This window comes from Taudactylus pleione, unplaced genomic scaffold, assembly GCF_031769625.1.
Source record: "Taudactylus pleione unplaced genomic scaffold, aTauple2 ptg000206l, whole genome shotgun sequence".
NCBI lineage: Eukaryota > Metazoa > Chordata > Amphibia > Anura > Myobatrachidae > Taudactylus > Taudactylus pleione.
Genome location: NW_028284608.1, coordinates 2,219,758 through 2,235,926, shown reverse-complemented (window position 1 = coordinate 2,235,926; position 16,169 = coordinate 2,219,758). Strand labels below are relative to the sequence as shown.

The 16,169-nt window shown below is 41.3% G+C and overlaps 1 protein-coding gene across 15 annotated transcripts in view; it reads left to right on the top strand.

The window, feature by feature from the left end:
• Positions 1-10,997: 10,997 nt before the first annotated feature.
• The window catches only part of NRXN1 (neurexin 1), a 1,439,010-nt gene continuing 1,433,838 nt past the window's right edge, over positions 10,998-16,169 (top strand). For 8 of the 15 annotated variants that reach the window (XM_088477988.1, XM_088477987.1, XM_088477986.1 and 5 more), the window contains exon 1: positions 10,999-11,894. In XM_088477988.1, the coding sequence (XP_088334114.1) occupies positions 11,171-11,894 (724 nt within the window). In that variant the 5' untranslated portion in view covers positions 10,999-11,170. Of the gene's footprint in view, positions 11,895-16,169 lie in introns of all 15 variants that reach the window. The other 7 variants (XM_088477980.1, XM_088477977.1, XM_088477982.1 and 4 more) reach the window with 3 other exon arrangements.

Genomic DNA, 16,169 nt, shown 5'->3' with positions numbered 1-16,169 from the left:
ATATCCACAACATGCATCACCGTATCAGGAAAATACAGTGACATAAACACTGTTGTTTCCTGCAAATACAAGATTATCTGGATTTATTTATAGCAAATGTAATTCTGATATAGCGCCCCCTAATGTCAGAAAATGTGGTGATGATATCAGGCTAATATATTGAGTTATTATTTACCAGTATTTTTAAATCTATCCATATATCCCTTTAAATATTAGATCATAACATACAGTAGTTTAAAAATGAATAAGAAAGTATACAGTCAGGTCCATAAATATTGGGACATTGACAGAATTTTCAGATTTTGGCCTCTATTCACCACCACACTGGCTTTGAAATGAAACAAACAAGATGTGCTTCAACTGCAGACTTTCAGATTTAATTTGAGGGTAATTACATCCAAATCGGGTGAACGGTGTAGGAATTACAACAGTTTCAATATGTGCCTCCCACTTTTTAAGGGACCAAAAGTAATGGGACTATCAACTCAAAAGCTATTTCATGGACAGGTGTGGGCTATTCCCTCGTTATTTCATTATCAATTAAGCAGCTAAAAGGTCTGGAGTTGATTCTACGTGTGACATTTGCATTTGGAATCAGTTGCTGTCAACTCTCAATATGAGATCCAAAGATCTGTCACTATCAGTGAAGCAAGCCACCATTAGGCTGAAAAATCTAAACAAACCCATCAAAGAGATAGGAAAAACATTAGGTGTGGCCAAATCAACTGTTTGGAACATTCTTAAAAAGAAAGAACGCACCGGAGAGCTCAGCAACACCAAAAGACCCTGAAGACCATGGAAAACAACTGTGGTGGATGACAAAAGAGTTATTTCCCTGGTGAAGAAAAACCCCTTCACAACAGTTGGATAAAATCAAGAACACTCTCCAGGAGGTAGATGTATATGTGTCAAAGTCAACAATCAAGAGAAGACTTCACAAGAGTGAATATAGAGGGTTCACCACAAGATGCAAACCATTGGTGAGCCACAAAAACAGGAAGACCAGATTAGAGTTTGCCAAACAACATCTAAAAAAGCCATCACAGTTCTGGAACAACATCCTATGGACAGATGAGACAAAGATCAACTTGTACCAGAGTGATGGGAAGAGAAGAGAAAGAAAGGAACTGCTCATGATCCAAAACATACCACCTCATCAGTGAAGCATGGTGGTGTAGTGTCATGGTGTGGGCATGTATGGCTGCCAATGGAACTGGTTCCCTTGTATTTATTGATGATGTGACTGCTGACAAAAGCAGCAGAATGAATTCTGAAGTGTTTCGGGCAATATTATATGCTCATATTCAGTCAAATGCTTCAGAACTCATTGGACGGCGCTTCACAGTGCAGATGGACAATGACCCGAAGCATACTGCAAAAGCAACCAAAGAGTTTTTTAAGGCTAAAAAGTGGAATGTTATGCAATGGCCAAGTCAATCCCCTGTCCTGAATCCGATTGAGCATGCATTTCACTTGATGAAGACAAAACTGAAGGGAAAATGCCCCAAGAACAAGCAGGAACTGAAGACATTTGCAGTAGAGGCCTGGCAGAGCATCACCAGGGATGAAACCCAGCGTCTGGTGATGTCTATGCGTTGCAGACTTCAGGCTGTAATTGCCTTCAATGGATTTGCAACAAAGTATTAAAAAGTGAAAGTTAGATTTAGGATTGTTTAGTTTGTCCCATTACTTTTGACCCCTTAAAAAGTGGGAGGCACATATAGAAACCGTTGTAATTCCTACACCGTTCACCTGATTTGGATGTAATTACCCTCAAATTAAATCTGAAAGTCTGCAGTTAAAGCACATCTTGTTTGTTTCATTTCAAAGCCATTGTGGTGGTAAATAGAGGCCAAAATATAAAAGTTCTGTCAATGTCCCAATATTTATGCACCTGACTGTATGTGGACTAGTTTTGTCACCTGGGGCCTTATTCAGAGATGGATACTAAAGACATATCCGCCAAATTCTGCAAAAGCCACAGGAAATGTCTATAGTAAAAAGACGCCCACGGCAGGCTTCTGTGATCCGCTGCTGCGCCCGAAGACACAGCATTGGGTCAACTGCATGTACATTATCTGAGTTGCCCTCAGGATGTCTGGTGAAATCATGTCAGGATGTCTGATGAAATCATCATGCTGGGGTGAGTGAAGCAGCATACACGGACGCAGCCACTGGCTTTGGGGTGTGGTATAAGAGATAGACAGTAATTAGATAGACAATGTCTAGGTAGACACCAGATGTTAGACAGTCAATAGGTCGACAGGGACAAAAGGTCAACAGGGTCAAAAGGTCAACACACTAAAGGTCAACATGTAAGAAGGTCGACATGTACAAATGGTGGACAGGGTCAAAAGGTTGAAATGAAAGTGGTCCACAAAAATCGTTGACGCATGATTTTTTTTTTCACCCCTGATCTTCACCATAACTGTCCCCTTGGTGCCTAACCCTAACCCTTCCTCCTGGTGCCTAACCCTAACCGTCGGGGTAGGTGCCTGACCCTAACTGTCCTTTCTAGTGCCTAACCCTAACTCTCCAGTAAGTGCCTAAGCCTAACCCTCCCTCCTGGTGCCTAACCCTAACCGTCTGGGTAAGTGCCTAACCCTAACCGTGGGGGTAAGTGCCTAACCCTAACCCTCCAGTAAGTGCATAACCCTAACCCTTTAAAAGAAAGCATGTGTCGACCAATTTTACTTTGACAATTTTTACATCGACCTTTTGACCATCAACCATTTGTACATGTCGACCTTACACGTTGACCTTTAGCGTGTCAACCTTTTGACCATGTCGACCTTTTGTCCCTGTCGACTTATTATCTGTCTAACATCTGGTGTCTATCTAGACATTGTCTATCTGATTACTGTCTATCTACAGTCCGGAACCCCTGGCTTTGGCATGCCTAGAAACAGTGGCCGACATGCCCCATTTTCTGGTATGCTACTTGCCGCCCACCCCCCCAAAACGCCAGTAGCATGTCATTAATCCTGCAGTTTTTGGGGCACTGTGAACGACATTGCAGAAATAGATCTGCACATATGAAGTGTGGCTCCTGCACATGCGCAGATCTGAATGAGGCCCTTAATCTTTTTTATAAAACTGTAATATGTGATAAAATATACTATTTGTACAATTCATTCTATTCTTGGGTCAATTTTATATTAATCTTGTTTAAAAGCAAACTTACTGTTTTTATATAGTGTAGCAGCACCTAAACATTTTAGATAAATATATTATATTCATTACAAATTATTTGCTGTAGGGATATTCAAAGGAAAACAATAGTTGGCAACAGTTAATGTTCCAAATTTGATGGAAATTGTTTTTCCATTCGATATTTGGATTGCAACGATTGCCACCATCACATTCTTGTTTCTGATGGTCATCTGATGGTTAATAACATTCTTTCAGCTGCAGACATCTGAAGTCTTTGCTCACAGCACAGCTCCACTGTAAAATTCCAGTACCTAAAAAGCATGCACTAAGTAACCATCAATAATAAAACCATTGATTGGTTTCTCTGCCATGCTACATGCCATCGCAGAGCAAGTTGTGATGGTTATCCTTAGTTATTTTTGCAAATGTTAGGGGGTACAAATGATGGGGAGTGCCACGTGAAATTGGTTGAGATAGACAGATAGACAGATATAACTGTTAATAACTGTGTAAGGCTGTTCCATATCCTCAATGAATGAGCCCCAACGGTTCCAAGGGAGACAGGACATTCTTAGAAGAGGAGGTATGACCACCAGGGGTAAGTATAGGAGCAGGGCAGAGAGGTGTTGGGATGGAGCATTGAGAAGGGGGTTGGAATGGAGTAGCGATGGAGGGTAAAGGGGTGTGAGCATCGGGATGGAGCTGTAATATGGGGATCAGGATGGAGCCATGAGGATGGGAGGTGGAGAACAGCAGAGAGGGGGCATGGCCAGTCAGAGAGGGAGCGGAGCTGAGTGGGGTCAGAGACAGCTGTGACCCAGGTCCAGGGATCAGGACGGAGCCACATCGAAGAGAGGCGCTATAGGGGCTGCAATGGGGTCAGGAAGAGGACAGCAGAGAGGGGGTGGAGCCTAGCTGGGGAGGGGGACAGAGCATGAGGTCTGTATACTATATATATTTACAAAACATCTTACAGATGTGTCCTGCTACATCTTTGCCGATCGCACTACAAACACGCGCACGGTTTGCGCCACGCAATTACCCGCAGCAGCATATGCTACGGTACACTATGGCGCACAATGAGATCACACCATGCATTCCTAAGGAGGCGCGGGTGCAAACGCAGTGCGCATATACACTCGTGGGCACACGTCTCATGCCACGCGTGGAGCGATTCGCTACGTATGCAGCAAAGATGTAGCAGGACACATCTGTATCAGCTCTACTGGGGGCAGGTTCTTACGTGAATGACTGAAATACTGTACGCTCTGTAAAGTGCTGTGGGCAGAAACTGTGTGTTATATATAACTAAAAGTTACAAATAATTATATCATTTTATTTCCCATGGTACATGACTACTGTTAAAACCACTTGGGTAATTTGGAATGGCAAGTACAGTATAATACATACTGAACATAATTTGGCTTCTATACACAAACACAAATTGTACACATAAGGTGCGCATGCACTGGGTGATGGTGATTAAAGTGGACGACTGAATCGTTAATGATATCGTTCAACGGGTGTGCTCAATGTCATGAACGACATTGAGCACACCCTGCCGGGGACACACTAGATGATATCGCTCAGGGAGCATATCGTCTAGTGTGTACGCTCCTATAGTCAGATACCCAACTAAAATAAGCAGACATACATTGAATAGTACATTGAATAGTATAGAATTATTCTGTGGCAGTGCAACATGGACAATCAGTATTCCTATAATAACAGCAATCTATTTGCATGTTTACCTTTTGCAGCTGTAGGAGCAGCTGGGGATATATGGTATGAAATAAACATACACTAATATTATATGTATGGATAGGGAGACAGAGAGATAGTGTACTGTATATCACTATCTCTCTATTTCTACAAATCACCAATTTGTAGAAATAAGCATAAACATTTTTGAAGCATCACACCATTAGTCCAACAATTCGGTTCTATGACAGGGACCTTTGCCAAGGCAGAGGACTAGGACACTGGACTCAATATTTATACACTTACCCATATGGGATGCAATCGGGAAACCGGCTATCTTAAACCCGACAGACGACTTTCCGATTGCTTTATCCTGGCGTGGTTTAAATGACAGGTGTCTATATCTAGACGCCTGTCATTTTCCCGACGCTGGGAGACCGGCGCCTGCCATCCCAATTGAAGGCCGAGACCGGGCGCCACGAACAGACAGCCGCGGGGGGGAGGGTTAGGTTTAGGGCACCCGGGGGGGACTTAAGCTTAGGCACCCCCCTGGGAGGGTTAGGGTTAGGCTAGGGGAAGGGGGACTTAGGGTTAGGCACCCCCTCGGGGGACAGGTTTAGGCAGCGGGGAAGGGGGTGATTAGGGTTAGGCACTTAGAGGGGGGATTAGATTTAGGCACTTGGTGGGGAGCTTAGGGTTAGGCACCTCTAAGGAGGGTTAGGGTTAGTGGGTTAGGTTAGTTTTTACTTACCTTTAGGACGATCGAGATTTCCAGCGCTGTCAGGCTTCCGCTGCAGGGAACTCTGCTTCTGTCGGTCTGCCAGAGGGCCGGCGGTATTTCATACCGATCCCACCCATACAGATCCCCCATCAGTGCTGTCCATGGCCCTGCCATCTGCACAGGGCCGGTGCTTCCATTAGGCAACCTTAGGCAGCCGCCTAAGGGCACCGGCCACTGGAGGGCGCCGCTGAGTCCACAAAGAAAAAAATGAATACCATAATTCATGGCTGAATGACATATAATGTATTAGTGGCACAGCTTTGTGGCATATTATGAATTTGCAGCAGTTATGAGTTACATTATGATTTTGGTGCTCTACTGTGTTATATTCGATATGATATATTATGAATTTGGGAGACTGCTGTGTGGCATGTTATTTAACTGAGGAGACTGATGCGTGACATATTATGAATTGGAGGAAGTAGGGGCGGTTGGTAAAATGTTGCCTAGAGCGCACCGGAAACCTTGCACTGGCACTGCGTCTGCGGCTCCAGTCAGTGCACCTCCGGGAATGTGCATCACTTCAGCTAAAATGCCCACATATAATGTGTCTTTACAGTAATATATTTTTAAAATACAAATCTTAGAGTTAAGTTTAGCAGTATGGCTAGGGCTAGCATTAGGGTTAGTGTTAGCATTAGGGATAGGGTTAGCATTAGGGCTATTGTTAGCATTAGGGTCAGCATTAGGGATAGGGTTAGCATTAGGTATAGGGTATTAGGGTTAGTTTTAGCATTAGGGTTATTGTTAGCATTAGGGTCAGCCTTAGGGCTAGGGTTAGCATTAGGGTTAGTGTTAGCATTAGGGATAAGGTTAGCATTAGGGTTAGCATTAGGGCTATTGTTAGCATTAGGGTCAGCATTAGGGATAGGGTTAGCATTAGGGTTAGTGTTAGCATTAGGGTCAGCATTAGGGCTAGGATTAGCATTAGGGATAGGGTTAGCATTAGGATTAGTGTTAGCATTAGGGTCAGCATTAGGGCTAGGATTAGCATTAGGGATAGGGTTAGCATTAGGGCTATTGTTAGCATTAGGGTCAGCATTAGGGATAGGGTTAGCATTAGGTATAGGGTATTAGGGTTAGTTTTAGCATTAGGGTTATTGTTAGCATTAGGATCAGCCTTAGGGCTAGGGTTAGCATTAGGGTTAGTGTTAGCATTAGGGATAGGGTTAGCATTAGGGATAGCATTAGGGTTAGTGTTAGCATTAGGGTTAGTGTTAGCATTAGGGTTAGCATTAGGGATAGGATTAGCATTAGGGATAGGGTTAGCATTAGGGTTAGTGTTAGCATTAGGGATAGGGTTAGCATTAGGGTTAGCATTAGGGTTAGTGTTAGCATTAGGGTCAGCATTAGGGCTAGGATTAGCATTAGGGATAGGATTAGCATTAGGATTAGTGTTAGCATTAGGGTCAGCATTAGGGCTAGGATTAGCATTAGGGATAGGGTTAGCATTAGGGTTAGTGTTAGCATTAGGGTCAGCATTAGGGCTAGGATTAGCATTAGGGATAGAGTTAGCATTAGTGTTAATGTTAGCATTAAGGTCAGAATTAGGGTTAGGTTAGCATTAGAGCCAGTGTTAGCCAGGGACAGCATTAGGGCTAGGGTTAGCATTAGGGCTAGGGTCAGCAATAGGCCTAGGGTTAGTATTAGGGATAGGGTTAGTATTAGGGATAGGGTTAGCATTAGGGTTAATATCAGCATTAAGCCTAGGGTTAGCATTAGGGATAGGGTTAGCATTAGGGATAGGGTTAGCATTAGGTATAGGGTTAGCATTAGGGATAGGGTTAGCATTACGGATAGGGTTAGCATTAGTGATAGGGTTAGCATTACGGATAGGGTTAGCATTAGGGTTAATATCAGCATTAGAGTCAGCATTATTCTTAGGGTTAGCATTGGTGTTAGGGATAACATTAGGGATCATGTTGAAAAAAGGTGTTGAGTCTGTTGACATGGTGAACATGTCGACTGTACATGTCAGTCATCGTTTTGCAAGTCGACAAAGTACATGTCCACATAATGAACATATCCACACATGCGATACCTGTCAACATAATGCATTAGACGGTATGATTGTTGATATTATAAACATACCTAACCCACATATATATAATATACTGTAGATATATACAGTATATATAGATATATATTATATACACACACTAGCTGTGATTGATCGAAGCCTCTCCTGTGGCTCCTGTAGCTGCAGCAGGATGCGAGCTGTCAGGTACTGTACAGTTTGTGGCTACTGACAGTGATGTGGCGGCTACAGGGCAGACTATAGGGAGCCGTCGCTGTCCGTGGTGCTGCCGCTGAGCACGGGCAGTAGCGCAGTGATGTGTCGGCTACAGGGCAGACTGTAGTGTAGAGACTATAGAGGGAGCCGGAGCTGTCCGTGGTGCTGCAGCAGATCCCGGGAAGGCCCCGCCTCGGTCTGCAGACGGACAGAGCAAGGCGTCATGTGCGCCCCTCCTCTCCCCGCTCCCCTCCCTCCCTCACTCCCGGAGACAGGAGCACAAGCCCGGAGCCGCTGGGAAGGGGAAGAGCGCTCTCTCCTTATTACACAGACCTGGGCAATTTTCCTGGGACCGACACCCGCTCCAGCCCTCTGACAGGCATAGGGAGCATAGGGATCAGGGCGCAGGTAAGGTGCAGGGTGTGTTCTGCAGGCTGTGCTGTGTGAGGGGACGCACAGGGCTGGGTGCGCAGCATACTGAACAGGTACATGAGAGGATGAGATCATGGAGCATTGCTACCAAGTAATGTCTTATTTATTGCCTGAATATTGAACATAGTGTCCCTAATCTATCCTGTGTTGTCTTCCCTAATGTCTATGCGACGGAATAATGAGAAAAAATGGGAGGGGTAGGTGGATTAAGGGAATATGGGATGTGTTGCACCCCTAGTGCTATTCCTTGGCTGCAATATTTTATATTTCCCTGATTATGTATGGTACTGACAGGCTGAGTAGAATTCCCTATTTTATATAACTGCAGATATACAGTACTGTAACAGAACCATCGCTACAGCCAGGGTGGAAGTGATACAAGAAAGAATGAGGATAGAAGAGATATAAGGGACCATTCTTGGGGGTATTTTATATTTTTAAATTTATAATGTGTGAGCAGAATTGACCTGGTCAGATGGCAAGCCTTAATTTCATCCCGTAGTGTAGGGGTCTTTTCCAGCATGCACAGAGAGAAGTCTGTACAATAAGGATTCCCCCTGAAGAATTGTAAATGCCAATTGACATGCCGTTTATATGAATGTACAGTATTGTTGAGAGGCGTTGTGACTCCTGATCTCAGCCTATTGGGGGTGCAGATAGAACATGCTATCTTAAAATTGTTGCTATTTTTTCCACTACACAGAGTCACCCTCATCCAGATATGATTGCCAAATGACTAGACTGATTCTAGTGATAATGCATTGATGTTGTTATTATTCTACCAGTTAACTGAAGGCGGAAAAGGGGACGGTAATATAGGAATAGATAGAGTGATCATGTACTCTCATTTAGAGTACATACATTTAAATACATATATTTTTGGGGTATATGTGTGCCAGCAGTTCAGCGTCTCTAGAGGCAAAATGTTTGTCTTGCTCTTTTTACAGTCCATGCTTAGATTTAACTCTTTGCCGAGGTTGTATTGCATGGATTATCAAGTGATCTGGGCTTTAATAATGGAGTTCTAGAATATGATGCATAAGGTTGTCGCTACAGTATGTTGCTCTGCTGCTGCTTTGCCTGAAGGCAAAAATCACCTAGCGAATCTAGATCTCCTCTGTATTAGGAGGAGAAATCCTGCTGGTGGTGCCACCTCAATGCTTCATGCAGGAAACTATGCCCGTTGGCATCCTCTGAATGTGGTGGATTAGGGATCACCTAGTTCTTGACACTCCTGGTGGAAGCTTAACCACAAAAAGCTGAGGCACAATGCGGTGCCATAAATTGGACCTAGTTTCTGCTTGTAAAAAAAAAATGTGTTAATTAGACACTGAGCTGTCGTGTCTAGGTTATAAAGTAAGAGGAGAAATTGCACGCAAGGACTTGCAATGGCAGAATTCTATGTACATCATCACCTTGCTAGTCTTTCCTGCTCTGTGTGATTGCAGTGGACTGGCTATTCGACCCACCAGTGGGAAAAAAAATAGATCTGATTTCAATGGAAACCGAAGTGGAAGATGTGCTATTGATGACTGGTTCTTATTTACATGTGGATTTCTAAATCCTCAAGCTCACATGTGAGAGATATAACAGCTGTATCGACAATCATAAAGGGTTTACACTGACTAAATAGTGCAGAGGTCTCAATGATTTGTGAGGATTGAGGCTTAACCCTTTGGCCGCCTACAGTTCTTCCAGCAATGAACATGTTAAAATGAGCATGGAGGAGAGCTAATAGCCCATAAGCCAAATGAGGATTTTTATTTGCTGTCGTAGTTATCATGGCAATACTGAGAGGGAGAAGAGGCGAGGTAGCCAAGGAAATAATACCTGATATGGTGATTACATCTTTTCAGTATTCATTCACATTCCTCCTCACCTTGTGAAAATTAAATGTTCTGGCCCGCCAGCGTCTCAGCTTGCTAGCACCTGCTGGGATAGTGTTCTCCTTCTTCATGTTTCCAAACACATTGGAAGTGACTGATAGCTTTGTATAGATTTCTTCATAGTGTATGAGATGCAGATAAAATGGATACAGTCCTGGAGGAAAATCACTTGGTAATAGCTTCCATGTAGCAAGATGTTAATGCATTGTTGGGTTGCAATAAAACATTTGGCTCAAATTAATGTTTACGTTACTGTGCTATATAATTCTGCAAAATAAAACCACACTGCAACCTTTGCTTGGGTTATTACATTTGTATTTTATGTTATTATTTTTATTCTTAGTTACTATGCTATATTTTTTTCATTCTTGGATTGTATACTTACAGATATATATCTTGCTTGCAGATTGATGGGTTGTACTAGACCACATCTGAATGGGATCTCATTATTATTGTTGTGGAAAGGAAAGAAGAAGAGTTCTTAAGATTTCCATATCAAATAGTTGCTTCTGTTTAACAGTGCATCAATTCTATCTGACTGGAAGAGAAGAATCTCAGAATACCATGAGTGATGATTCATGTCCTCTTTTGTAGTGCCATGGCATCTCGTTCATGATCTACACTTAGCATGGGATTTAAATGAGGCCAGAAGAGAAATTGTATGCTCTGCTTTAGTTAATATATATAAAAAAAAAATATTACAGCCTTCGGATGTTAGTAGGAACGGGCTTTATAAAATTATTGCTAATTAAGAATTGGAAACCCACCATGCAGTTTACCATGGAACTCTAGAATTCCATTTTATTTTTTAATTTTAATTTAGTTTTTAAATAAATATAAACATTTGGTCCATTCAGCTCTCATTGACCATAGGTGGCCCACTAAAATAAGGAACCATAGTATTTTTGATAGTTACACACTAAAAAAGGCAATCTGGAAGATCTACGCAATTTAAAGGACCCTCAAGACATTAAGTCATTGAAGATGGCTAGTGTTCTTAAGCAAGGGGTCCTCATTATCTGGATGATTTTGATCCTTGGATGCATGGTGGACATGGGCCGTGGCCTGGAATTTCCTGGAACAGAAGGCCAGTGGACTCGCTTTCCAAAGTGGAATGCTTGTTGTGAAAGTGAAATGAGTTTTAATATGAAGACCAAAAGATCGAGTGGACTTGTTATATACTTCGACGATGAGGGTTTTTGTGACTTCTTGGAACTCATTCTCTACGAAGGCCGGTTGAAGTTGAGTTTTTCCATATTTTGTGCCGAGCCAGCTTCTCTTTTGACAGACCTTGCTGTAAACGACAACAACTGGCACTCAGTAATCATAAAGAGAAATTTCAAGAATACCACGTTGATCTTAGACAAGGAGAGCAAGTGGGTGGAAGTGAAATCAAAACGGAGAGACATGACAGTCTTTAGTAGCCTTTTTATAGGTGGGATCCCTCCAGAACTACAATCGAATACTTTAAAATTAACGTTTCCAGCAGTAAAAGACCACAGTCCCTTTCAAGGCTGGATAAGCGATGTCCGGGTAAATTTCTCAGACTCCTCCCCTGTAACGAGCAATGATGTTAAGATGGAGGACTCTATAAACCCATGTGCCAAGGACCAAGTTTGTCTGAATGGCGGAGTTTGCTCAGTTGTGAATGAAGAAGCCATGTGCGACTGTTCCCAGACTGGTTTTCAAGGGAAAGACTGCAGTGAAGGTAACAATATGTTCCCTCTGGTCTTCCTAATTGTTGTATCATATAATGTGTGTACATGATCAAGCAATTTCAGGGCACTTGCATGTTTGTAGATATTTTTTTTTATTTCAGTTGATCCCCTTTCTTCCTAACCAGCCCTTTTTATTGTTGCTTGCCCTTTATTTTAAATTATTTAATTTATAAAAGCTTTAAAGCATCTTCCTTGTTTACTGTGCCCAGAACAACTCTACAAAATAAATACAGTATGTCAAACAAGAATACAGCTTTTTGCATTACTCACATAATAAAACCTAAAAATAATCCCAGATAGATTTCAACCTTAAGGACTCCCATTTACATGACCATACCCAGGAGGCTATTATCATTTTAAAGTAACTAATTAGCATATTGACAATGTTCCTATTCTTTTTGAAAAGTCATACAGTATAACGATATCAAAGACCTTTTTAAATCAGCGTATTAATAAATTACTGTAGAAGGAAAACTAACATCTGAATAAGTGTTTAAAAAATTGCCTAAAACACATTTTTGCTGACCAATAGAATTTTTCTTATGTGACATAGAACTTTAAATTACATTGTTTATAAAGTGTTCTATCACGTTAGAATTGACTAACCCATAATTATCAAGACAGAACTGGGCCAAACCTGGGGCAAAGCGCTTGCTCCATATTTATAGGAGCAAAACATTCTGTTAAATATGGAGCAATCATTCTGCCCCAGAGTTGTCCTAGTTCCTCTGTGATAAATGTTATTCTAAAAGAGAACCGTGAACCAAGTCTAGAAGATACCCTGGTACTAGCCATTAAATTAATATTACAGTCAATAGGAAAGGTCTAAACAAAACATAAAAGAATAAAATCTACAACACAGAATAATAATGTTGTAGAAAGTATTTCTTAGATTATGTAAGTGTGTCCATGTTATACATACAGCATTTTACCATTTTACAGAGTTTTTCTCAATAGCTAACCGCAAACCTAATCCTTGTAGAGATTAAATTTGTTGTTGTCTGCAAAGAGCTTGACTCAGTGAGGTACAAGGAGGTGCAACTATGCGAACACATTTTTGTCATTAGAAACTCATTCTGGTTTAATTGTGCTATGCGTTAGTGGACCATAAATCCTAAAACTGGATGTTTCCTTATATAAAAGTGCTACTAATGCCTGTCACAAATATAGTAAAAACTAAAAAAAGCTGTATGCAAGATGTTTTGTATTATATTTACATTTGTTATTCCGCTTAGTGTCCTTTTATGTCATCCTTTTCAGATTTAGCGCCTTATTTACTAAAAGGCAAAAATCCAGGGCTTTGCCATAACTTTCAAAAGGGTCACTGCCAGCATTAAAAATTACTGAGTATCGCCAGCAAAAGCTTTCCCAGGTCACCTGTTTAACTAAAGTGGCGGTGGTTACAAGTATCGCCCTAATTCTTTTTTTGATATGGGGAAACTGGCTAAATGGTTCAATGGCTACTATTTTGTTTTTACAGTTTTATTTAATTTTTGCTATTTATTGTTTTTGTTCACTATTTAGAACTGAAATCCCAAGCCGTAATGCTTCCCAGACTGCTCATACACTTTGTATTTGAGACTTGTACAGTGATGCAGTAAGTTAACTCTTACTGCTCTTGGCCAATACCGCTGAGGCCGCTGAGTGACACTGTGAGAGATTTTCTTGATAATTCATGGTGATAGGTGGTTTACGAAAACCATCCCCATCACCATATATTAATAAATGCACTGAGGCCCCTATGATTGGACACCCACTGCCCTTTCCTCCCTATTAATAAAATCAGACCTTAGATCGGATACCCACTGACCCCCCTATTAATAAAATCATACCCCAGAGCAGACACCCACTGCCCCCTCACCCCAATTAATATAATAAAATCAGACCCGAGATTAGATGCCCAAATGCCACCCCCAGTTAATAAAAGCAGAACCCAGATCTGAGAATCCCCCTACCCGTGCACAACTTAAAAAATGAGACCCCCAAATTAAAAAAATATATATATAACTTACCCCTCCTGTGGTCCTGCAACGTCTCACCACATGCTCCCATACAGTGAATGACTGTTAGCACTTTGATTGGTGGATAGCTCCAGGCATTCACCAATCAGCATGCTCATGGCCATTTTTTGTCTGGCTGCACGCTGAGGCCCAGTAGATAACGCCACCAGGCTGCTTTGATTGCATGTAATTCACAATCACAGTGACTGGGGGGCATCTTTCTCTGCTGTCCTCTCAGCCGGCTGTCCTATGCACAGAGCGAGCTGCTGCACACTCAGTGTAGTGTGTGGCTGCTTGCTCCCGGTTACTCTGATTGTGAATTACACACTATGAGAGTGGCTGGGCAGCATTCTCTATCAGCCAGACAAGGAATGGCTGTGAGAATGCTGATTGGTGGATGCCTGGAGTTATCCACTAGGAAGCTCTGGAGGCACCAGCCCGGGGGAGATCTGCATAGACTACCCCTGCTCAAAGGCTCCTAGAATCATCAGGCCCTGGGCAGCTGCCCAGTTTGCCCATACAGTAAGACCGTACTGATGGAGAGTGGTCTTTAATGTTAATAGTAGTTCTTTCAGTTTAAGTCATTGTGAATTTGAATTTAAGGGTTACCATTATGTGATAGGAAACATTTTTTTCTTAAGCCAGGTACTTGTGGGACACACACTGTAAATATTTATATAATAATGCTGACTATGCAAATCTTAGGGTTATTTTTATTGTCAAGGTTAGGGGTTTACATTAGGGTTAGGGGCCATGTTAAAATTAGTTCATGGTAGGATGAACTTGTCAACTTTATGCCAGTAATGTGTATATACTGTGTGTGTATATATATATATATATATAAAACAATATATAATATATATATACTTATACCGTCTCACAGGCAGCACCCCGGACAACAGAAATGGTACTTCACATAGCTTAGGGTGCAACATTTCAGTGCCTTTATTAGCGCTTTTGTCAAGCCAAATATATATACACAGTATACACAGACTAATAGACTAACAGATAGATAGATAGATAGATAGATAGATAGATAGATAGATAGATAGATAGTAGTGGTGATTCAGCCATGTTTGAAGGGACAGGTAAGGAAACTATGACATGTGTTTGTACCACTGAACACCAGTGAGCTTATTAGTTCAGCACAGATAATAAAACCCTGTGTAGTACAGTTTATTGTGAGTGAGACATGGGGAGATGTATTCATTGAGGTGACAAAACGGACTATATGGATTATCTGCGCTCACTATTCACAGTAGACATTTTCAGCAGGCTCATCAGCAATATGGATTTCACAGGGATATTTTTTATTTTCTGGAAAAATAGGTTCAGGAACTGTGGGTGGAGCTACTGGGGGTGGAGCTATAGAAAAACAATTTGATATTTTTATATTTATATTTTTGCTATATATATATATATATATATATATATATATAGTTTATAGTATATATACAGTACATAAATATAGTATTTAGAATATAAGGCACTCAAAAGGGACTTTAAAACAAAACTTATTTAGTGGAAAATACATATTGGCCCAGGTCATTACGTCATAGTTGATGAGAGGTTCAGGCACTGAGTTCCTGCTTGTTCCTGCTGAAAAATAGCACTGGGATTTCACCACTACTGTTTATACCCATTTATATATAGTGTGCCTTGTACATATAGAGGCCTATTAATTAATTATAATTTTTTAAACCCAATTATTAGAATTTCTGATTGATTGCGCCACCAAGAAATTATGTATGTATGTATGTATGAAAATATACATGCTTGGAGATGGGCTCTGATATGTGCCCGACCCTGTAATGTGAAAAAAAAATCATTAATGTGATCACTTTACTTGTTGGTTCGGGGGGATGCTGTGATCTGTAGCCCAATGGCTAACACCATCTAATTGGCTATCAGGACCAAGCTCATTAAATCTCACAATATTGCAGCTCCCACAAACCTATTGCAATTGGAAATGGGGGAACTGCAGCCCCTGCATAAATCCTGGGGATGCTAAACTTTTGCAGGTATCCTCTGAAAATGACAATTTGGGGGGAGATTTTTTTACCAACAGTTTAATAAATATGCCCCATAATAACTAAAACTATAAAGCTATTACAGTGGAAAGGCCAATTATATTAGTGCATTGTTTTATTCTGCTGTATTGTACCATTTACTATCTTTTACGGGTGTTCAACTGATAATACTTATCCTCCAAGAGTGGATGTAGAAGAAGAAGAAATACAACTTTTGTAATAGTGGTAGTATCAA